The sequence below is a fragment of the Pseudonaja textilis genome, chromosome 16, assembly GCF_049901715.1.
Source record: "Pseudonaja textilis isolate UNSWEBS1 chromosome 16, rPseTex1.2, whole genome shotgun sequence".
Lineage (NCBI taxonomy): Eukaryota > Metazoa > Chordata > Lepidosauria > Squamata > Elapidae > Pseudonaja > Pseudonaja textilis.
In genome coordinates this window covers 2,698,075-2,721,866 of record NC_142005.1, presented here as the reverse complement: position 1 = coordinate 2,721,866, position 23,792 = coordinate 2,698,075, and the positions used below count along the sequence as shown (strand labels likewise).

At 57.8% G+C, this 23,792-nt stretch overlaps 1 protein-coding gene across 1 annotated transcript; it reads right to left on the bottom strand.

Annotated features, from left to right (window-relative positions):
* Positions 1 to 716: 716 nt before the first annotated feature.
* MEX3A (mex-3 RNA binding family member A) lies at positions 717 to 16,899 on the bottom strand. The gene is given in 5 exon segments (XM_026717695.2): positions 717 to 2,948; positions 16,159 to 16,281; positions 16,284 to 16,412; positions 16,415 to 16,666; positions 16,669 to 16,899. Coding segments are annotated over 5 exon segments (1,677 nt in total). The 5' UTR covers positions 16,739 to 16,899; the 3' UTR covers positions 717 to 1,845.
* Positions 16,900 to 23,792: the final 6,893 nt, after the last annotated feature.

Below are 23,792 nucleotides of genomic sequence, written 5' to 3'. Positions count from 1 at the left end.
AATTTCCCCCAAGAACAACGCTACGTGGTGATGAAACAAAAGTCTTCCAAGGCAAAACCCAAAAGCAGAATCTGTTGTCTTCTCCAACCATCTCTGAGCTTGCAACGTGTCCTTCTGCAAACAAGAAGTTTAAGGAAATGTAACAGGAAATAGGCAGAAAAGGAATATGTATGCGTGTGTGTGTGTGTGTGTGTGTGTGCGTGTGCGTGCGTGTTGTTTTTTGTTCCACCCCTTTGCAGTGTGGCACCCAGCAGAATAAATCTACCCACGTGACGTGGCTGGATGTGAATCCACAGGGAGATCAGTGCAGCGGCTGCCTCCATCCCAGAAGTTGGACCGGGGATCTGAGGTGGCGAAAGCAGCAGTCGAATGTCTTGAAATGATTAAAGGATGATCTGCAAGGCAATTCAATAGTAGGGGTTTTTTTTTTCTCTCTTTTTTTCCCTTATTTTTTTGTTTTTTTTGAGCATGTGTCTGCTTCATTCTGAAAAAAATAGAATATATAAAACTAGATAACCTCAGGAAGATCCAGATGAGGACAGTGAAAAGAGGTTTTGGTCCATAAGGAAATATTCTTTCTTTCTTTTCTTTCTTTCTTTTTTTTTTTAAATCTTTTTACTTGATTTTGAGTAACAAAACTTTTGGTCCAGTTAGATAACAAAATTATATATGAACAGGTTAATTTGAATAGTTACTAGTGTGTGGTGGTTGCTTTGTTGTATTTTTTGCATTGTGTTGGGTTGTGGATTAAAATGGGGCTTTGTTGCCAGTATTGCGCGACCATTTTCTTCGGTTTTAATGTGAAACTGTTGTTAAAATCAAGCGAGGAAAAAAAGGGGGAAAAAAAAATACTTCTCTTCTGCATGGATGTGTCTTTGAGATTGCATCACGAAATGCACGCTTATGGAGGTCAACCCCCACCTGAAATTTGGAGGGCTTGATTTGCACGCGGGACTTTTGTTCTTTTTTTTTTTTTGGAAATACCCTGTTAGTGACTCCTGATTCTTATTAGATGAATCCCTGCTGGAATAGAAAAAGAAAGCTCAGTGTTCAAAACCCTTTACGGTGGCTCAGAAGACTCCAAACGAAAAGGTTAAAGTAGCCAGGAGGATCCACCCAGGGCTTCTTCCGACCCCTTTGCTCATTTTCCCTGGCCCAAATATTATTTATTTTCATTAAACTCCTTTTCTTAGAAAAAAATACAGGAAACAGAATATAAAGGTCTTTAGCTGCTTCTTTTTTTCTTTTTCTTATTTAAATGTTGAGGTAATGCAGTTGTGCCCTTGTTTGATCACCTTCCCAGGGGCTTCTCTCTCTTTCTCTCTCTCTCTCTCGTCCATTCGTTTCTCCTGTCCTTCTGACTGAGTTCCTTCCAAAGCTGTTGTCTGCCAGGCCGGCCAAGACCTTCCGGCCACGTTGTGACCGCGACCAGAGCTGGGGGGATTGGGGAGAAGGGGAGCAGAAGCCCCCAAGGAGAAGTCCCTCGGTCACCAGGAGGTGCCCCTGATCCACCGGAAGGCCAGCCAGCCCCACCCCAGACCGTCTTGAAAAAGAATTCACCACCGAAAATCAGCACCGCCAACCACTGCTATCAAATCTCCTGCCCAAATATTTATAGGTTCTCCAGTTAAATCGCATCCATCCTCTTCATCACCATCCTTGCCACGATCATTATTTTCTTTAAAAATAACATACATTGTTCCTAAAATAGTTCCTCTCCTCCTTAAATGAATGTCCGTTTCTCTCCTGTGTTTGTTCCCGCTTCAGGTGTCCTTCCATCCATCCGTCTTGTCTCTCGCTCGCTCTTCTTCCTGTTTGCCAGGGTTTCCGCGGCTGCTGCTGCTTTTAAGAAAATATCCTAATGGCTTGAGTCGCTGCCGCGTGGCAGACCGGGCACTCGGGGTCGGTCCGCTCGCAGATCCGCACGGCACACTCCATGCAGAAGAGGTTGTGGCCGCAGGGCACCAGGGCCGCCGTGACCTCGCTTTCGAAGCACACCATGCACTCCCGGCTGCTCGAGAGGGATGTCCGGCTGGTAGCGGAAGCACCCAACTTGGAGAACCCTTGCAGGGGCTCTCCCTGAGACCGTCTCGGAAGCCCGGAAAGGGGAGGCTCTTGGATGGACGACGAGGGGGAGCGGTGTGAATTGGGGTGGAGGGCGCTGGCATTGCCCGAGCGCTGTTTGGAGAAGAGCACGGAAACTGGGTTGGTGTTTTCCTGGCCAGCCCACAGCGGGGCTCCTGACTCGGGGACCCCGTAATATAGATCTTGCTTGTTGACCCCATAGTTAGGGAAGAGGTAACTGTAATTGAAATCGTTTTGGTCGTTCAGCCGGGGCGTCTCGTAGGCAGGGTCCAAGGAGCAGTCGCCGATGCACCCGAGGCTGTTCTGGCGGAAGGTGGAGAGGGGCTTGCAACCCGGGGCCGGAGTGTGGACGCGCCAGGCCTCTGAGTAGCGGTTTTCCATGCCTGAGTCGGGGCTGCTGGACAGGAAGTCATTCTCATTGTTGTACTCTAGGATTTTGCCTGTCCGGACAGCGATGTGGGTTTCGATCTCCTCTCGGGCTCGCTCCACGTTGCCGGGGGCCCCGGTGATCTCAAAGACGGGGTCTCGGTCGCGGCTGGGCGTGATGATGTAGGTGTTGGTCTGCTGCTGGATCCGCTTGATGGTGGCTCCCTTGGGGCCCACCACGAGGCCCACCACGCGGTAGGGGACCCGGACCCGGATGGTGACTTGCCCAGGCAAGGTGGGAGCGCTGCCAAAGGCCGGGCCGGCCTTGTTGCGGGAAGCACGGATCATGGAGAAATGCTCAGCGGCCGAAATGATTTCCCTCCTGGCCATGGCGACGTCTTCCCGTCGCCCGGTCACCATGAAGACAGGTTCCTCGCCACGCACCGGGGTCTTGATGTAGGTGTTGGTCTTGGCTCTCAGAGCTTTGATTTTGCAACCTTGGGAAGGAGAGAAGAAACAAACGAGAAAGAAAACTTAGTAGCTGGACCCAGACGGAAGGAGGCAGAGGGCGCAGGCGCCTTCCGACACACCGAGGGAAAATGCACAGAAGGGGGCTAAAATGGGAAGGCAGCAACTCCTCCTCCTCCTCCTCCTCCTCCTCTCTAATATGAAGAGCAGTTTGACAATCACACACACACACACAGACACACACTGGGTGCATTCCAGCTCAGCCTGGATACTATTCACCTAGGACCACTGTTTCTCAAACTTGCTAGAAACCAGACGTAAATGCCACTTTTCTGCAAAAACATTTTGAATCCCTGTCATCTGACCATGGGATGCTGGAAATGGTTGTAAATATGAAAAACTGCTAAGTGGGCAGTCACAAATTGAGGACTACCTCCTATTCTATTTTGTTCTATATTCTTTTCTATTCTTTTCTACTCTGTTCCGTCTTCCATATCCTATCCTATCCTTCCTTCCAATATCTATTCCATTCTGTTCTATTCTTCTTTATCGAAGTTGTATGTATGACTCTATTACATTCAATTCTACTCTCCTGTTTTTCTTTTCCATTCCTTTGCAACTCTGACTCTGGGTGATATACAGTAAAAAAGGAACAAGCATAAAGCACAGTTCAAAATCCAAATGTCTGGAAGGGGCCGGGGCAGGAGCCGGGGGTGGCAGAGCAGATGCTGGCATAAAGGAGGCACACTTCCTCCGCCCCACCGGGGGACATCGCCTAAGGCAGGGTTCCTCAACTGCAGCAGTTTTAAGGCAGCTGGACTTCAGCTCCCAGAATTCCTCAGCCAGCACGAAGTCCACCCATCTTGAAGTTGCTTGGGTGGAGAAACCATGGCCCAAAGGAAGGCGCTGGGACGGTGCCAATTGTGCCCAGGCTGAGGAGCAACCAGGGAGGACCAGAGATCCCTCCGGTAAGTAGGTCTCCTGCAGGGAGGCGGGGTAGGTGTAGTAGCCTGAATTCTTCCCGCGGGCTTTTGATGGCAGAGCAGAATTATCTGGGACCAGTTGTAGCTTCCCAGCAGCCTTCAAGGGAAGTCACACGTAAAGCATATCGCCGTAGCCCAGGCCTGAGGACAGGAGTGACTCTTGGAAAAGGCACCTTTGTGCAAAGGTCTTCTTATCCGTCAACAGAAGCCAAGAAGGACCCATATTGTGCACCAGTTCTGATGGGGGGGTGGGGGTGTAATTAACAAGGAAAGATCCTGGGCAGCGACTGGGCACACTCTTCCCTGCCACCCTGCCATAAGGTCTCACTTATGCCCACCAGGTTGGCTGCCTCATTCACAGTAAGTAGCCGGTTAGGAGGCGCGTTCCATTTGGGCGTCCTAAGGCAACAGCCGGAATCGAGGGCCGCCGAGGATCTGACACCCCGGCCTCCAAGGATGTGGGCTAAGGACCGGAAGGAAACTACCAGACCCATCTTCCTCCTGAATAGCCCGTCCTCAGCTTCCCATCCTGTCTTCCTTGCTGGGCCCGACTACGATGGAATTCCTGCCTTCTCACCCCACTCATCAACACCCCTCCCCGCCCACTTCGGCGATCCCCCCCAGCCCCGGAAGACCCCCCCCAAACATTCCACACGCATCCCTTGCACCCCCTAGCATGGCACTTCTGGGCTGGAATCCCAACTCAGGGGTAGCCAGAAGGGCATCATTGGTGGTGGGGGGGCACAGAGAGAGCCCCGTCCTCCAGAGACCGTCCTTCCTCATTGGCTGTGTATTTGCAACAGGCCTGAGTGGATCCCGCCAACCTTCCTTTGCACCCACTCTGGTCTGGCCCTGCTGCTTTGGACCTGCCTTGGGCCGTCTCCACGCAGGTGAGCCTCTCCAGCTGCTTCACACCCCAAAACGGACCTAAAGACCTGGGGCAGAAGGGGGCTGCTTGAAGAGGTCAAAGAGGGGAGCTTCGTGCATCCTCTTTCTCCGGGATTGGCCCAGCCCTCCACGTCCAACCGGCTTCCGCACTTTGCTAGAATCTGGGGGACAACATTTTTGAGACCAAAATCCCTCCGGGGAGGCTGCCTTTCCTAGCTTGCTGGTCCCGCAAAGGTTTCCCCCCTGCCCCCCCGCCCCGCTCCCTCGGTCTGGGAGAAGAGGGCCGGGTGCTGGCAGGAGCCGCGCAAAGATGGAGCGGATGGCAACAAAGGGGTCATGCAGACGCGGAGACAAAGGAAGACGGAGCCAGGCAGGCAGCAGATGGAGGGAATCTCACTCAAGCCAGAAGCTTAACCAAGAACAAATGTCATTTGCACCAACCTCATGGTAGTGTGTGTGTGTGTGTGTGTGTGCGTGGGGGGGGGGCGCAGAGGGGAGAGCCAGCGAGAACAGGAGCCGGGCTGGGTAGGGCGTGTGTGTGTGTGTGTGTGCGCGTGTGCCAGGGTGCCCTGAGGCAGGCCCCAAAGAGGAGAGGGGGAGGAGAGAGCAGGCAGATGGGTTGGGCCCAGGAAGGTTGGTGGGAGGCACCTGCCCTGACAGACTCTCCAGGGTACCTGCCCCCTCCCCCCCCGCCCCTCCTGCAGCTCAGGGGAACGGGAGAAAGTTTGGAGAGGCCGGCTGGGTGGGGAGCGGGGGGGGGGGGCTGCGAGCAGCTGCATCCCTAGCGGCCGCCTCTGCCTTGAGGGGCCCCTGGATCGTCCCCACTCAAGACCCCGGGGAGGAGCCACTCCTGGTTTTCAGGGGGAGCAAATTTACCAAATGGAGGTTAGCCCGTCCCGCCCAGCTGGCCAAACACCCAGGACCCGGCCTGCTGGTGCCGTGTTGACTCCCAAGCTGTTCCGCAGGAGGGGAGGGGGCGAGGGGGGGGGCTGCCCGGGAGGGCACCAATTCGGGCACCTCCTCTATCTAGCAGGGCAGGGGAGCCCCTGTGTGTGTGTGTGCCTTGGGCAGGAGGAACCCGCGGAGCCCATGACGGCATAATCTGCGACCGTCATGCATGGAACCCATCCAATTTCACAACCATTTCCGTGCCGATCGTTAAGTCAGCCATTGTTCGCTCTGGGATGCTTTTTGTTTTTGCTGAAAACCAGAAGGGCAATTTTTGACAACAAAAAAAAGCCGTCACAGAGCCCCTGGGGTGCTGCAAAGATCCAAATGCAGGCTGGGTACCAAGACTCCAAAAGGCAGTCGAGTGGGGGCGGGGACGGTGGGGGGCTTGGAACATTGGAACCTGGTGAAAAGTAAGGCCATCAAGACCTTTGGGAGGGGGGGGATCCATCATAACGTCGAACGGTTGTTAAGCAAGTCAAGGCCGTAAGTCAAGACCCCTCCTCAGCAAGTCCCACAACAAATGGAGTAGCCCCTGACAGGTCGTCTCTCTGCAAATCCTTGACCCCCCCCCCTCCAGGAATTGTCCAAATTTCCTTTGGCTGAAGGCGTAAAAAGGCGGGGTGCCAGGAGGGTGGGTTTCACCTCAACTAACCAAAGAGGAGACCGGGGGGGGGGGATCTTGCACACAGAGGCCCCAATCCTCCCCCACCCCCAAAAAAGACAAGTTCTTCTGCAAATCATCCCCTGCAGGAAGAGGAGACAACCTCAGGAGCTGCCCCCACTTCACAAATGCCCCTTGTGTAGGGTGTCTGCCCAGCACCAGGGACCCTAATTTCCTCTGATTCCGGGTACCATGATCCACGTTTACCACTCTTCAGAACACACAGAACCTCAGAATCAAAATTCTCCCAGGTGCAGCTACACCAGACACTGACAAACACACCAACGGCACCGAGCAGGCAGCTACAACTCTTTTACCAGCTGGCGAGGAAGCCTTCCTCCGTGGAGTTTTCTTGCTCTTTTCAGAGGAGGCTGTGATTGTGGGAGTACAGAAAGTGGCGGAGCCGCGTAAAGCGGTGGGTGATCCTGAGTGCAAAAATAGACGTGTTTATACAGGAACACCCCACTTGTAATCCATGACTTGTAGAAAATGCACAAAGACATCCCTACACCTCCTTGTAAAAGTGCATCTGTCCGAAAGAAGATCACAAGTCAACGTTTATAACCGGATAGGCAGCTCAGTGAGACAGAACAAAGAGGAAAGGTCTTCCTAGCCAGAAAAAGTCCCCCACCCCACCCCCAGTCTAGAGAAAGACAGGGTGGGGGCATGCTCTCCAAGGTTGGTTATTTGCTTGCAGACGTTTCATGACCCAACTATGTAACATCCTCAGTGCTAGAAGGGAGAGGGGTTTTATAGAGAGGAGGAGGAAGTCTGTGGGGTCTTTTGTGCTCTCCAAGGTTGGTGGTTTGCTTGCAGATGTTTCAGGACCCAGCTGGGCAACATCAATGCATCAGTAGCACTGATGAGGTTGCCTAGTCTGGAAACAAAACGTCTAAAAGAAAAACAGCCGGGCTTGGCGAGCACAAAGGACTCCCTAAGACTAGATGGGTTAGGCAAGAGACTGAAGTGGGAACGGGAGGGCGAAGGTCTCAGGGCCAAACATGCCAAGACTGTCAGTTCCCTAACAAACTCACTGTGATCTGGCTCAGGGCTTCTCAACCTTCTGCAACTTCAACATGTGTGAGCTCCAATTCCCAGGTTTCCCTAGCCACTCGGCATGCTGGGGGTTGGACTCCATATATCTTGGCTCTCTCTGAATAATGACCAAGGCTGAGAAACCCTGAGCTAGTTGGTGTGTTGTGTCAAGGCTACAATCGCAATCATGATAATAATTTTGCACTTTGTGCGTCACCGTGCAACAGACCTGGAACAGAGGTCGCCCCAGGAAGGTCCTGAGGGATGCTCTCTGGCCTCCCTTTCCAGGACCGTTACTCACGAGGAACCAAATTTTCCCTATTCGGTCGGTGGCAGCCAAGAATCTGAAGCCTTAAATCTGGTTCATAGTGCAGACTGGATTAATCATCAATATCCTTTTCTGATCTCTATGCAGAAAAGAGAGTGTCTTTGTGCTGGGGAAGGACTGTTGCAAGGTTAAATTCAACCTTTTTTTAAAAAAAACAAGCGAAGATCCCCCAAAAAAAACCCCCATGTCCTGAAAAGGCCCAGCCAGCCATCGGAAGTGTGCCCCCGCCTTGCTACCTTTGCCACCTAAAATTGGCACCATCACCCCAGCAGGGCAGGCTGGCGGGCTCTCTGCAAGAATTGTGGGTGCTTTGAGAGATCTTTTTGGGATGCTCGCAGGGGGCAGCGGGTGGGGTGGGTGACAGGGAAGGAGGTTCACGCAGAGGGCAGAAGGTCCTGAGACAGGTAAGGGACCAGCAGACCAGGTGCCCCAAATTCATTGCTTGGAGCTCCGGGCGGAGAGCAAGGAAAACCAGCCGATGGCACCCCGTCAGCGGGAAGGCTCTGTTGGGCTCTCGCTACTAATCCTAAAACACAAGGCCTTTTGTGTGCCTGAAGGCTCCTATCCTGGAGCTTTGGCGACCCAATTGGGCTCTTACATTTCGGCATCTTCCCCAGGCATATTTCTGGCCCCAGTGGTTACACTTCAACCCAGGCGAGTTCGCAAGAGCCAGAAGTGTGGCCGGAGACCAGGAGCGGCCAATGGGCCTCCAGCAGAAATGGACCACTTAGACTGGCCCAACAGAACCAGCCAGCCTTCTTCCCATTGCCTTCCTCTGCCAGACTGCAGAATGTGGCTCTCCGAGATAGAGAAGCGCAATTCGGAGGGCCTATCCGGGTCTACGCAGAATTGTGCCCTTCACCTCTGAAGGAAGCCAACCATCTCAGGGGTGGCAGAGTTGCAAAACATTTGCATGATAAAAAATGGGGAGGGGGGGGGCTTTGAGAGGCTACGGGCTCAGCCCAGCAGCTGCTTCCCAGCCGTCCCCCCTTTGCAAAGCCCCCAAAGTCTTTCATTCCAGGGGTCCCAGGAGCCAAGAAACCCCCTGCAGCTCCATTGTTCTTCGCCCAAATCTCAGCGGGCCGTTGCACTGACCTCCGGGTCACAGGGCCATGTTGGCGTGGGGGGAGGGCGGGGGGGGAGGGGGCAGAGAACCTACCGCCTCCTCGCATACCTGGTTTGGCTCGTTTGCTGCATGCAGGAGCCCAAAGCTCCCCCCGCCAAGCTGGGCAGTTCAGCTGCCAACTTTCAGCGATGTGATCCGGAGACTGCAGAAGGGGGAGGGGCTGCAGGCCTCTGCAGGAGTGATACTCAGTCCCCCTGCGCTTCCCCCAAGGTTGTCACCAATAGCCCCACTCAGCAGCATTGCAGGCCTCAGCCTGGCCCCCTCCTCACTTCCTCCCCATCTGCCTTCCGTCCCACACCACCCTCAAGCCTTCCTGCTCTGGGTCCCAATCCTGAACTTCTCCTCCCATTTAAAGAGCTCTTCTGTCTACAGAATGCAGAATAACAGAAGGGGCGCTGGAGGTCTTCTAGTCCAACCCCTTACTCTAGCAGGACACGCGATACCATTCTGGACAAGAATGGCTGCCTGATCCCTCCTTGAAATCCTCCAGGGACGCATAACTTCTGGAGGGAAGCCATTCCACTGGCGAATTGTTCTCCCTGTCCCGAAATTCCTCCTTAGTTCTTCTTCCACAGTTGGAGGAAATCATAGCCAGCCCTGCGTCCAGGGGGAACGCTGGCCTGATGGTGGCTACTGAGGGCAAGAAGAGGCAGGCCTGGTCCTTGGCCTCCTCCCGTGGCCGGGGAAGCAGGCACAGACGTGCAGCAGCCTTTCCTGCAAGGCCACCTCCACCTCTCATCCTGCACGCCCTCCCCCTGCCCCCCCGTCTCGGGCCTGAGCCAGCCCCTTGGACAGCTCCGCTTGGCCCAGTCGCTGGTTCAGCCTTGCTGTGGTTGAAGCTGGACCCACGTCTCGCTTGCAGGAAGGGCAGGGAAGGGGAGTGGGAAGCCCCTCGGGGCCCCGGCTGCAGGCAGCCCGGTTCACAGGACGGCCCAAGCAAGGTTGGCCGGGTGGGGTGGGTGAGTGGGGGGAAGGGGCAGAGCTGCCATCCTCTGCCAGTCCCTCTTTGACTGGAGAGGCTCGTGGGAAGGGAAGGCAGCCGTTCCTGGCCGAGGGAGGCGTGGGAGTTGGGCCCCGGGAGGCAAAGCCAGCCAGCAGGGTCAGAAAGGGGGCCACAGGTTGAAGTCCAGGCTGGCTTGAAGGCAGGAGGAGGAGGAGGAGGAGGAGGAGCTGGCCCTGCAGAAGGCGGGGGGGGACGACAAGGTGGGTGGAAGGAAAGGCTCCGTTGAGAGGTGGGGCAGCCTGAAGTGCCCGAGGGGCACCCAGGAGGGCGTGGATGGGAGGAAACCGAAGTGTCCCCAAAGGCGGCCCAACTCCTCTGTGGCTCCCAAGGAGAAGGCTGAACCGGTTGGATAACGCCTGCTCTGTACACTACAGAGGGTCAACTTTAGGGCTCTTTACCAGCCTGTTGCAAACAAGCCAGATCCGTTACGATAGGGGAATTCTTTTCGGGTTGTTTTCTAAGAGTTGAGTTAATGTCGCAATAGTTCGTACTATTCAAATTTTGTTTTATAAATGAAAATGAAGTGGAATAAATATTATAAATGTAACGATCATTTTAACTTGGAAGGGGGTTAGTCCCGTGCTACTGCCGGAATCCTGACACAGGGGTCCATTCGGTCATAGAGGAGCCAGATTTCTGTTGCTAAGTGAGACATTTGTTCACTGAATTTTGGCCCATTTGTCGAGCTTTCTTGTCACTGTTGTTGAGTGAAACACTGTGGTTGTTAAGTGAAGCTGGTTTCCCCATGGGCTTGGCTCGGCGAGAGGGGATCATGTGACACCCGCCCCTGACACTGTAACCGTCATAAGTATGAGTCAATTGCTAAGCATCTAAATTTGACCAGGAGGAGGCTGCAATGGTCGTAAGTGTGAAAACTGGTCCCGAGTCACTTTTTGCAGGACCGTTGTAACTTGGAACTTGGGTCACTAAACAAAGTTGTATGTCGAGGACCATCTGCGTATCGCGGGTTCGTGCTGCATTTGGGGGAACTGAAAGTGGGGAAGGGAAGGCTGCCCCCAAGGCAGGGGGCTTGGAGCCCTTGGAGGGGAGGCCAGGAAGGCGCAGGGGGGCCCTGGGAGGTGAAGTCCCTGCATCTCGGGAAGTTGCCGCGGTCGAGAAAGATTCTGATCTCATGAATAAAGTCATCATCGCCCGAGTTTCGGGGAGCGCGGCTTCTGTCTGTGATGATTCCTTGAACGTATCTGACTCACCACTTCCATTTTGTCATCGTTGGGATGGCCTCATCCACTCACACAGGAATTACAAATGCTGGGTGTGCGTGTGTGCGTGTGCGTGTGTTGGTTCGAGTCCAGGCCCTCAACTTCTGGAAAAGAGCGCCAGCCCAGGGCATCCGCCTGTTGGGTCGCCATCAGGACTCCCTGCCCTGGGAAAGCCTTCGCGGCCCCTTAGTCGTGCGGGAATCGCACTCTGCGGCTGCTCAGGAGCAGTACGTGTCTCTGGGTGGTAGGAGGCAAGAGTGGCTGAGACCCAGGGGCAAAATCCGGCCTCCTTTGCAGGCCTGTGAGGGGATCCCAAATCCACCTGGGATGAAGGAGCCTCGGGGGGCGGGGGGGCAAGAGCTTTATCTAAGCCTCCCAGTTCTTTCGGGATTGGCCTGCCAGCCCTGTGTCTGTGACGGGGGACCATCCTCAGCCTCCTCTGGTGGCTCCCATTCAACGGGAGAAAACGGTCTCCATATTGACAGCGTGGTCACCTTTAGGCCCGGGACTATTAAGGGGCCTGACAAAGCATCTTTGGTGTTAACCTGCAGCCCTGCAGGGCAGAGGGTGGAAAGGTTCCGTGGGGGCAGCTGTGGTTCCACTCGCCTGTCAGGTGAATCAGAGCCTATGGGGAAGCCCCTCCCTTGATCCCGACGGGGCCTCCCGTACGCAGGTGAAGGCCCCACAATGCCCCCCCCCCCGACCCTGCCATCCAAGGGGCCCCCATATGCCTGTCCCCAGCAGGATCTCCTCTGGGTTCAACACCAGGGGATCCAGACAGTCCAAGGAGAGCCGCAACCAGCCTTTCGAGATTCACGCCACTCTGTTGCACCCCTCGCCCCAGGCCCAGCCCGAGGAGAAGGGCGCGCGGTGGAGGGTTGCCACACTCATTACGCCCCTCTGGAGACCTGGCCAAGGGGGCTCCCGGCCAGGTGGCTCCTGCAGACACCCATCCGAAGGCATGGCGGGCCTCCTCTTTTCTTCTCCACTCATTTTGTTTTCCCGAAAGGAAGGAAGGTGGGAGACTTGCGAGGGAAGATTATGCAAAGTCCCAGAAAGAGGGGAGGGGGATTTTCCACCCAGAGCCTGATCCGGAAGCCCCCCAAGGCTGAGCCTGGGCCTGTTCCCAGGAGCATTGTCAGGCACCCAAGCCTCCAGCTGCCACTGACCAGATGTAGCTGGGTTCACACAACGCGCTCAGGCCTGAATGCAGGTTAACAAAAGGCCACGTGACACGCTCAGCCCGGAGAGTTTGGTGGTTCCACGCTGTGCCGGGGCTCCATGTTTTATTTATTGAATTGGCTGGCGGGTCTCTGCCCCTCTTTCTCTCCGTGACCCCCCAAGGGGCACATCCAGCCCTCCCGCCTCCCGGGTTTTGCCCACAGCAGCAGAGGAAGTAAGCGCGGGGCCTCGGTTTGCCCAGGGGGCTCTCAAAGGCTGAGAGAGGATCTGAACCCGGATCCCCTGGGATCAGCGCAAAATCCTCCTCACCACGCCACATCCTGAACTCAGCCATTGGCTCAGCCAGGCCCAGGTTGAAACGTTGCATTTCTCAATTGGCCCTTTTTCCCCCTTCTTCTTCTTCTTCTTCTTCTTCTTCTTCTTCGGGGAGCAAATTTCCTGCTCTGTCGGCGAGCGACTAGGATGGAGCAAAGTCGACGCAAGATTAATAATTAAATAATAATAACAATAATGGGAGAAATGGAGAGCTAACACAAAAGCGACCCGTGGAAGGGTCCGCCTGCCTCTCTCTGCCTGTTTTGCCCTCTGCCCTAAGCGGCTCTTCAGAGACGCCGAATGCAAATCCACGCAAGGAAACCAGTCCCATCAACGGGATCCACTTTCCCACACCTCTGCCTGCAAATCCAGGTGCCCGGGAGGAGGACGACAGGGGTTTTCCCACTAAGCCCGGCCCCAGTTTTTGGAAGCCAAAAACTCCTGTTGCGGTGGGAGGCCCTCCGTTTTGTTCCTCCAACCTGGGGGGGGAGGGGAAGAAACCTCAGGAGAGGATGCCTGCTCACAAGCCTTTCGGGGAGATGACCTTTAAGGGGCTCTTTCTGCCCAGGCAGCTGACCTTTCTCAGCGCCCACCTCGTTCCCCGCTTTGCTGACGGAGGAAAGGACTTGCCCCAGAGAAGAAGCAAGCGGCCATGAGATTTAAACGGGGACTGCTTTCACAAAAGCCCAAAGCTGGCTTCTTTATTTCTTCTTCCCGGGGTTTTCTTGCACTCAAGTTAAGTCCCATCCCCGCCCCTCCTTCCCTCCCTCCCCCTTGTCTGGATCCCTTCAAAATCTGGAGAAAAGTCAACTGGGAAATAGGACTTGGTTCCCCAGGAGTGACCCCCCCCCAACGAATAACACCAGGAATGCAAAAGGGGTGTGTGTGTGAGGGGAAACGTTACAACCCTGGATTGAAAAAGGCACATCAGAACCGAATGTCACCCGTTTCTTCTCCCTCCTGGCTTCAACCACGATACATTTGCAACGCTGAGATTCCCACCATGTCCTTTTATTTATTTATGTTTTTTGCAAAGGCCACAAAGGAGGACCGTTTTTGCCGCTCCCCAAAACTCAAGGAAGGTGGACGGAGCGGGGCCCAGGCGGGAGCCGGACTATCCGCCTTCCAGGGAGGGCATTTCCCCGCCAAACCCCACCAGCAGGCCCCTGGGGGGGGGGGGAACAATGGGGCAGGCAACCCTCTTTGTTGCAGCGGGAGCCCCTTTCGAAGCAGCAGTACATGCGCTCCAGAGGGGTGCTGGGCCTTGTCAGGGGTTCTCTGGTTTTTGGGGGGTCAGGCAACCCAGCACCCCCCTCCCCCGTTCCACGGAAAATGAAAGAAGCAAACAAGAAGCGGTGAGGATGCAGTCGCACTAAGAATGCAGCCAGTACGGATTTATATATATATGAGTTGCAAATGGTGGGAGGAATTTCTCTCACCACCACCCCCGCCCCCCCAAGAATCCATTCTTTTCTGCCAGCCCCGTTGTCTGCCTGCCGTGTGGACCCCCAAGAGCCCCTTTGCCCGAAGGAGTGGGGGGTCAGCAGGTAACCCAGCCTGCGTTTTCCACAGCTTCTTTTGTAGTCACACACACACACAATTCCGTTTCTGAGAGGGTTGAAAATGCGGCTTCCTTTTGAAAATAATATGAAAATATAATACAAGTGGGGACCCTTTTCAGCCCCTCGCAAGAACCCAGCCTAATTAAACAAAGAGCGGCTTCCGCTGCAATGCACCTTCGGAGGGGCTTTGCCTGCACCAGCGCCATGGCAGCGGAGGGCTTGGACAGAGGGGATTTGGGTTGGTGGGCCAGCCTGGACAGCGGGGGGAGGAGGAGGCGCGCACACGCACACACACACACACACAGAATGTCATGGTCTGTCCTCTGTACCTTTCTTTTTCAGAGCCTGTGAATGAACCCGGAGTGATTTTCAGGGCACAGGAGGATATTTTTAATATCTTTTATATCCCCCTTTTCTGGAGGATTTATAACCCGGTTTGCTGGAGGCCTCGGGAAGGGTGGGAAGGGTCCTCTCTGCTGCAGGAGCACAGCTGGTGGGCCTCAAAGCCTTCTGAGGGGAAAACCCACCGCTGGCTCCATTGTTCTAACTGGGGCTTCGAAAGTCAGAGCTTGCCAACTTCACCCAAGTTCCTTTCCCTGCCCAGGCAGACCCCCATCCTGAACCCCCGTTTCTCACCTCGGCCCCGGCAAAGCCCCCCTCCCCCCCCCCGTTTCTTCCTGGCGCATATCAATATGGAGCTGCAGCCCATTTCCAGGCGGTTGCTCAGCCGCGCTGGGGGGGGGGGGGGATCCTGTTTCTTGGCCAGCGCCGCCGCCATCTCGGGCCCTTCCACGGAGGGACCTTCGGCAGCGGCGGGCCTTCTTTCCCGGAGGGTGGGGCAGCCCAAGCGCCCCCGCCCCCCCGCCGCCCCCGCCTCAGGTCGCTCTACACCGGCCGACAAAGAGGGAAGCCCCGCAGGGCGACGGAGGCAACCGCCAGACCGGAGCGCCGCCCGCGAAGTTGGCAGCGCCGGGCACGAAAGGAGGCCGAGGCGGGCAGTCCGGAGGTTCCGAGATCCCCCTGCCCGAGTTCGAGGCCGGTCCGGCTGCTCCCGGTCCAGCGCTCGCCTCCTTCCCGCCTCCCCCGCCCGCCCGAAGTCAGCCTCAGCCGCCGCCGCCGCCGCCGCGCAGAGTCCGAGAGAACCACACCCCCTTTCGCTCCCGAAGGGCTCCCAACAAAGACGGGCTTCTCCCAGCCTCCCCCGCCCCCGCCCCGCGGCTCCTTCCCGGCTCCGAGCGGAAGGGCTACGGCCACAAAGGGGGTCCGGGGGCTGTGCACACAATTAAAAGTCACCGGCGCCCTTTCTGGCTCGGCCCCCGCCGCCCCTTCCCGCGGGCGACCCGCGGGGCCCGCGCTGGCTGGGCAGCCGCCTCCCGAGCCCCGGCAGGCAGACAAAGAGAGCGCCCCCGTCCCGCATCCCTCCGCCTCCTCCTCCAGCGGCAGGCGCGGCGCGCTCCCCGGCCCTCGCTGAGGGCCCCGAGGCCCTGGCCGGCAAGGGCCCCACCCCGCGCCCGCCCCCTGCAGCGCCCGGCCGCCACCTGCGCGGCGGGGCCCTGAGCCGGACGGGGAGCCGCTAAACTTCGGCGGGGGGGGGAGCCTGGCCCTGCCCCCCGCCCGCCCGCCCGCCGCCCCGGCAGCAGCAACCGAGGGAGCCCCGAAGCGCCTCGCCGGGCGGCGGGAAGGCTCGGCGGACAATTGGCCGGGCTGAGCGGACTAAAGGGCCGGTCGCTCAGCTGGCGGGGCCCGGAGAGCGAGCGCCCGCAAGACAAGTGCAGCCGCCGCCGCCGCCGCCGGCCGGCCAGAGCACAAAGGCGGGAAGGCGGGAGCGCGGCTGAGCGGCGGGACAAAGGGCGACGCGGGACCGGGCGGGCGAGGGGGGAGTGGCAGCGCCGGAGAAGCGGCGGCGGCGGCGAGCGCGGAGCCGGGCGGCGGAGACAATGGGGATCGCGGCCGGCCTCCTCCCGCCCCCTCGGCGCCCGGCTCACCTTGCCTGCCCACGATCTCGGCCACGTGCTCGGAGCTGGGCACCGGGACGCACTCGGTGGTGTTGGAGCTGCTCTTCAGCCGCAGGTCGGCTTCCTTGTAGAGCACGCAGAGCTTGCCGGCCTCGGGGCTCCGGGCGGCGGCGGCGGCGGCGGGGCGGCGGCGGGATGGCCGCCCCGAGGAGCCTTTGGGGGCGGCGGGCGGCGGGGCTGCTGCGGCTGCTGGGCCGAGGCCGGCGGGGGCGGGGGCGGCGGGGCGGCGGGGGCGCGGGCTGCTGGGGCGGCTGCTGCTGCTGCTGCGGCGGCGGCGGCGGCGGCGGGGCTGCGCCGGCTGGCCGCCGCTGCTGTCGTCCGCCGCCCCGCCGCCCCAAGGCCGAGGCGGCGGCGGCGGAGGGCGCGGCGGCGGCGGCGGCGGCGGCGGCCGAAGGCTCCCCCAAGCCCAGCAGGCAGAGCTGGTCGAGGGCCAGCTGCAGCGCCCGGTCGTCCTCCAGCAGCGCCCTGTCCTTGCTGCTCCCGGGAAGCAGCCCAGCTCCCCGAAGCCCCCGTTCCTTTCCATTATCCCTGACACTACCAGGCTAGGCATGGCTAACAAAGGCTGGGGAGAGAGGGGGGTGGGGGGGCGCGGCGGCGGGATGGCGAGGATGGGGCTGCTCCTGCTTTCGCTGGGGCGGCTGCTGCTGCCGCCGCCGCTGCTGCTGGTGGGCTGGGAAGGGAGGGGAGGGGGCTGGGCGGCGGGGGGAGGGGGAGGGGGAGGAGGAGGGGAACAAAGAGCCTGCGAGGAAGGAGGGGGAGGAGCACAAAGACGGGGAGCGAGGCGGCCGGGAGGGAAGAGCCGGAGACCCCCCGCCCACCTCCCTCCTTCTTCCCCTCCTGGCCGAGCCCCAGCGCCCCGCTCCTTTCGCCTCTGGCGGCGCGGCGCGGCTCGCCTCCTCCTCGCCCGGTGCTGCCTGCGCTGAAACCCGATCTTCCTGCCCAGCCTGGATCCAGCCGCACAAAGCTCTGCCGCGAGTCCGCCCGCTCGCTCTTTCTTTTCCTTCCTTCCTTCCTTCCTTTCTTTTTCTTTCTTTCTTTTTCTTTCTTTCTCTCTCTCTCCTTCTCTCTCTCTCTTTCTTTCTCTTTTTCTTTCTCTCTCTCCCTTTCGTTCTCTCTCTCTCTCTCCCTCTGTCTCCCTCCTTCGCCTTTCTTTTCTTCCTCCTTGCTTTCTGCTCCCGCTGCTCTCCAGACCCCGCCTGGCAGCGAAGGGGGTGTGGAGATGGAGACCGGGAGAGAGAGAGAGAGAGAGAGAGGGGGGCGAGCGAGAGCGCGCAGCAGAAGCGCGGAGGGGCGGGGAGAGCCGGCAGAACCGAGCAGCGCCCGAGTCCGTCCGCCTGGGCTGGCCAGCCGGGTCCGGGTCCGGGTCCGAGGAAGGGCTCCGGCCGCGGGAGGAGCGGCGGGCGGGGGATGCCGAGGCCGTCTTTTGTTTCGATCCCCTGGCTGCAGCCCGCAGCTGACAGTGGCGGCGGCGAGGAGGCCCGGAGGCTGATGGGGGATGTAGTTTCCCGGGCGGCTCACACACCCCCTTTTGGCTCTCCGGGCGCGAGGCGGCGGCTGGCGGGGCCGCGGGCAGCGCTGCGGAAGGCGGAGAGGGGGAGGAGGCGGCGGCGGCGGCGGCGTGCGCGCCCCCCGCAACCGGAGCCTTCGGGGCTGCGAGCCTCTCCCGAGCCCCCTCCCCGCCGAGGCCCACCGAGGCCGGGCACCGCCGCCCCTTGGCCGGCCGAGCCCGCCGGAGCCCCCGCCGTTCTGGCAGCGCGGCGGCCGTTGCAGCCCCGCGTCCCCGGGCGTGGCGGGGCTCCGCTTGGCTCAGGGCTCGCACCCCTCGCCGAGAAAGCCCGGGACGCCTTCGGCTGCTCCGGCCTCGGCCCGCGCTCGGCCTGGGACGGAGGGCTCCGAAGCGAGGGGGACGGGGGACGGCCTGGCTGGGGGCGCTTGGCGGCCCGAGCCCCGGGGGAAGAAGAGAGTGCTGGCCCCGGCGGGGGCCTCGGGGCTCGGCAGGCCCTCCAGGCGGGGGGACCCTATTTCGCACCCCGGAGGGTCGCCTGAGGGAGCCGGCCTGAGCCCCGAGGCCCCCATTGAACCCCCTGACCGGGCAGCTTGGAGGCCTCTGACAAGCCGGCGTCGTTGTTAACGGAGGCGTGGAGCCTTTTGAGGGAGGGAGGGGTCGGCCCAGAAGCCCTCAAGTAAAGGCGACCCTGCTGCGGTGGAGAAAAACCTTTGGAGGATAATATATCTCGGGAACTTCGGTTCCTCGAGGGCTCCCCCAGCTGCTCCTCCTCAGTCAGGTGTTGGGGGTCGCCCTGTGTGACGTTGGGACCCTTTGTTACTCCAAAGGGCAGCCATTCGGGCCCCAGAGGGCCTCATTCTGTCCTACACCTGCAACAAGGACCTGACTGCATCCCTCTCAGCATCAGGACCTTCTACACCTGATCATCTGTGACTCTCTTTGTGTGTGTGTGTGTGTGTGTGTGTGAGAGAGAGAGAGAGAGAGAGAGAGAGAGAGAGAGCATCATTTACTAGCAATGCCCATTAAATCCGTCTTAGGAGAGAGAGGCCCATCGTTCAGCAGCCCAGAAAGCGGAAACATCAGAGACTGTTATCAACCAGCAGTGGCTTTGTGAATGGGGAGCATTCATAAAGTAATTAGCACCGTCTGGACCTCTCCGTTCTGCCTTGCCACACCCTCTGCCACCCTCATTCCAGCCACCAGGCACACGTTTCCTCGTCATTTGGGGGTACAAACCAGTCAGTGGCCCACCAGAGGCTGTAATAAAACTTTTGAAGGGTTTCAGGTGTCCCCAAGTCTCTGTTCTAGCTAAGCTGCCCGGCGTCACCTGTGCACGAGTTGTGTGTGTGTGTGTGGGGGGGAGAATATAAATTTGTTTAATAAATGAATAAAACAGACCAATCTCCTTGGATGCCCAGTGCTGACCCATGTCCATCCAAGGAGCTCCTGCCATGGTTCAGTGAAGGGGCTCCTTTGGATTCTGCATGAGTGGCAAGGGGGCTCCATGATGCCCCAGGGCACCGAGCCACCCATTTCTGTGGCGGGTCCCTTCTCCTCATCTCAGCATCTCCAGCTGCCCAAAATCTGCCTGCCCGCCACCCCACCCGCCTTCTCCCTCCGTGGGTTTGCCCAGGCCTTGTGACTTGAAACTGGGTTTTTGTTTAATGGAACGGAAGGGATCAAGCTTGTGGAAAAGGATCACATCGACTTGTAAAATGTCCATTAAATAAAAGGTAGTTTTAGCCCAGGCACCCTTCTCCGTGTGTGTGTGTATCCCTCTCCCGCTGCAGTCTGGAAGCCCCAATACTCTGGCCCAGCACCTACTACAAGTCCAGGGCTGGGGACCCTTTGCTATCTCCTGGCTGGGCAAGGCCCTCCTCTGCCTGGGAGTTGAGAGCGGAGCTGGCTTCGCTCTAAGTCTAAGCCATCTTCCTGCAACTGGTGTCCTCCAGGAACGATGGGCCTGAAATCCCAGGCAAATCTGTTTGGAAAAGTGTTGTCTCCGTAACCCTGACTTAACCGTGGTGGTCTGGTCTCCAAAAGAAGTTTGATCCATTCTTCAGAAAGGAAGAAGGCGGTGGGGACACAAGCAGCGCCTTCTCCTTGTGTGGTGGTGGAGTCAAGCTCCCAGAATTCCCCAGCCAGCAGGCTGCACATGTGTAGAGACACCAACTCCCATGCTGGAAGTGAGGAGGAGGAATTCTCACACGGCTTAAAGTTGTTGGGAAACTCACTTAAGAGGTCGGATGAGATCAACTCCAAACTGTTAACCGGCTTCTCCAAGACTCTGTCCTGGTGATGGGCGCCCTTCGAAAGCTGCGTGGCTTGGCACGACTCGGTGATCTGACTTAACAAAGGGAGCCTCTCTCCTGCGCCCACAAGATGAAGGAAAGGGACCGTTGGGAGCTGGGCGGGCGAGTCCCCCTCCCCCCGCCCTTCATTCCTAGCAGAGACCCTTCCCGCCACTCAGCTCGGACCAGGTGTGGCCCCTGTTCCGTGGAAGCCCAGTTCTCAACAGCGAAAGCCAGAGGTGAGCCCACAGACCGGACCCCAGGGGCTGCTCTGGGTTGGAAGCTGGCAGTGCTGAAGGCCCCAGAGCCAGAGACCCCCAGACTCAGGGCCCCTCCCTGTGCCTTTTTACCATCATCAAGGGGGGGGAGGCTGGGTGGGAGGGGGAGAAGAAAGGAAGCAGCGCTGGACCGAGTCCTCTTCCCAAATCTGCATGTGTGTGTGTGTGTGTGTGTGTGTTGAGGAATGCCTTTTCTTCTCTCTGAATTGGGGTGGGGGGAAACAGGGACTGGGGGCTGGGAAGGCTTTTGTTCTTGGAAAGGCCCCAGCCCCACTTTGAATCAAAACAGATGTCTCTCCCACCACCGCCATCCTTTGCATGAGCTCATGGAGGGGGAGCGAGGAGAGGGGCAAGGGGATCGGGAGGGAGGGAGGGAAGGAGGAAGAGCCCCGGGGAGATGCTCAGGGGCTGCTCCTTCCCCAGCAAGGGACGGGTGGGGGAAGGAAAGGCAGGGGGAACCAGGCGCAGCAGCCCTCGGACACTCCGCTCTCCGGCGCCTGCCCAGCAGGCCTCTTCCATCACCCCAAGGGCTCCCTCGCCGTGCCGTCAGGGAGGGCTGGGCTGTGCCACAGCAGGTCCTGAGGCCTGCCAAGAACTCGGGGGGGGGGCGGGAAGGGGGGGGGGCAGAAGGAAAACGATCCCAGCCCCTTGCCCCCCGCCCCACTCAGAGAAGCCCGCCATCTCCCCTGCCATCTTAAAGAGGGGCTCTGCCTGGCCCTTTTGCTGGAACGAATGCGGAGCTGCCTCTCCGGAACGCTTTTCTCTTGCACTCGCACACGCAGCTCCAAAGTCGGCTATTCCATCGTTGGTTGTTGTTCACGAGATGGTTCAACCGTGAGACCTGTTTGCGGAGTGGCTGGAAGAGGCTTCCTGAACCAGTGAGGTTCTAATTTGCAACCCGGGTTAAATGAGACCCTGGGTGTCCATTTGAGAAGGGCGGTCAACTGGCACACAAGGAAGGGAAAGAAAGTAAAAGGCAGAGATTGGAAAGAAGGCGGTCAACATTCCCGCCTGACCTCGGAAAGAGAGAGGGAGGGAGTCAGGGGCTACTTATAAGTGGACAAAGGAGAAAGGTGACCATACCAGCAGTCTTCAACTTACAGCTATTCGTTTAGCGGCCATTCGAAGTTGCAACGGCAGTGAAAAAAGTGACCATCGCTTTCCACACTGTTGCAGCATCGACGTTCAGATACTTGTTCATACTTATGACGATCTCAGTGTCCTGCGATCCTGTGATCCCAGGTTTTGCAACCACCTGACAAGCAAAGTCAATTGGAAACCTGACTCACTTAGCAGACGGGTGACTCCCTTAACAACTGCAGTGATTCATTTAATGACAGTGGCAAGAAAGGTCGTAAAACGGGACAAAATTAAGTTTTGAGCTCCACTGTGGTCGTAACTACTTATGCCATAGTTGGCCATAATGCTTCCAGCTGGGTTTTCAAAGACACCTTTACCTGTTTTCAGTCCTCACCAATTGCCCTGCAGACTTGAACAAGTTTCTTTCTTTCCTTCCAGCTCCACAGATTTTGACAGAAGGGATTCAGTTTTGACTTGACTTTGGCAAAGTCTGCTTTTGTGGCCACCGCCCACATGTTCTTGGTGGCCTCAGGCAAGCCCCCCGCCCCCGAGAAACGGGAGGTGGGCAGAAGGTGGCTGAAATTCCAGGCAGCCGAACGCTGCCTTCCCCCCTCCCACCGGCTCTTCCCTTTCTTTGTAAAGTTTTTTTTTTTAATCCCAAAATTATTATTGTGAGCCTTCAGTTGCGATGGCTGCTTGTGCATCGGAAGCTGTGCGAGAACGTCCAGCCGCGGGATCTCAGCCCTTCGCCATTACCTGAACAAGGTTGCCTTCTTCAGTGGTGGGATTCAAATTTTTTTACTACCAATTCTGTGGGCGTGGCTTGGTGGGCGTGTCAGGGGAAGGATATACTGCCAAATCCCCCTTCCCTCCCCACCCCACTAACCTGCTTTCCAGCTCCGTTCTCCCGTGCAGGGCAACCAAAGGAGACCCAGCCGATCAGCTGGGACTCAATGGGAGGCGGAGAAGAGATGGGGTTGGCGGGGCCAGTCAGAGGCGGCATTGGCCGGTTCTCCCAACTACTCAAAAGTTCTGCTACCAGCTGAATACCACCTGTGGCCGCCTTCAGAGGACACCGAGGAGCTGGGGAGGATGAGAGAAGGCCGGGCAAGAGTCCTGGCTGTCTTCGGAAAAGGGCGTGTTAGAAAGGGGAGGGGCTTCAGCTGCAGGGTGGTGGCTGCCATTACCCCAAGTTGACGCGGAAGGGTCTCGGTCATCGTAAGCTGAACTGGGGTCACAAAACTGCCCTCTATCATTTCTACTCCAGAGACAGGCCGAGACTCGTAGATTCTTACCAGCAGCCGAAGCCGGAGTACAGCAACATTTTGAGGCTAAAACAAAGAAAATGGTAATAATATCAAATAATAAAATCAATAGGAAAGCCAAGAAGGAAGCAAAGAGACTAGAACACATCCCCTTGTAGCAGGGCCTACGGTAACTGGACCAGAGTTACCCTCGTATCGAAGAAACGGTGGGGTCAAATCATTAAAGGATGCCAACCGAGGGAGGGACAAATGAAATGTTGAATGGCAAAAAATTAAAATATTTTTAAAATTATTTGAAATAATTACACTGAATGATTGAATTGTCCCGCAGAGAGTCGTCCCGTGGTGAGTTTGCCGTGGCAAGTTGTCCCATTCTGTCTCCAGCAGGCAACGCCCAGATAAGCTGGGATTCACACCAGACAAAACACACAGGAAAAAAAAGAACGCCCAAATCGAGGAATTACCCAGGAAAAAACATCCCCACCAACCCTGGCAGGGAGGAAGCCCCCCAGGAGCACGGATGATGTTACCTAGTTGGGTAATGAGATGTCTGCCAGCAAACCAACAAGACCCTGCAGGACCCCTCAGAGTTGTGGAGCTAGAGAGATTCTCTCCTATTACACCGTCATGACCAGTGATTGGCTTGTGTTGGTTTTCTAGTTCCAGCTCAAGAATACTTTCCTATTGTTGCTGGTGCCCTTTGGACCAAGTGGTCAGCCTGCTGCCAATCGATCCAGGGCACAAGTGTTGCCCTCCTGCCGCTGGCTGCCCAGGGCAGCTGTGCCACTTCCCCTCCAATCTGGGGCTGCCCAGTTTCAGGGGCCCCTGCCTGTGGGCAGCAGCAGAGTCAGGCTCGTCCTGGGTCAGAGAGCTTTGCCCCTTAGCCCGCTGCCCTGGGAAGGAGGAGACGTGGACCCCTGGCCCCAAAGAGGACCCAGGGCAGGGAGCATCCCCCTCCTCCTCTTCCCTCTCTCCTCTGCCTCCTCCTGCTGGTGAGAAGGCCGCAGGTGTGTTCCTGCAGGACTGGCCGGAAAGCTGCCCTGCCAGGCTGCCTGGCCTGCTCCCCAGAGGGAAGAGGGGGACTTGCTTCTCACCAGAAGGCCCTGGCGCTTGGAGGAAGGCTCAGCTGCCGCTGGCGGAGCATTGTGGGACGTTTAAAACCCCAGCTCTCTAAGCCAGCAGG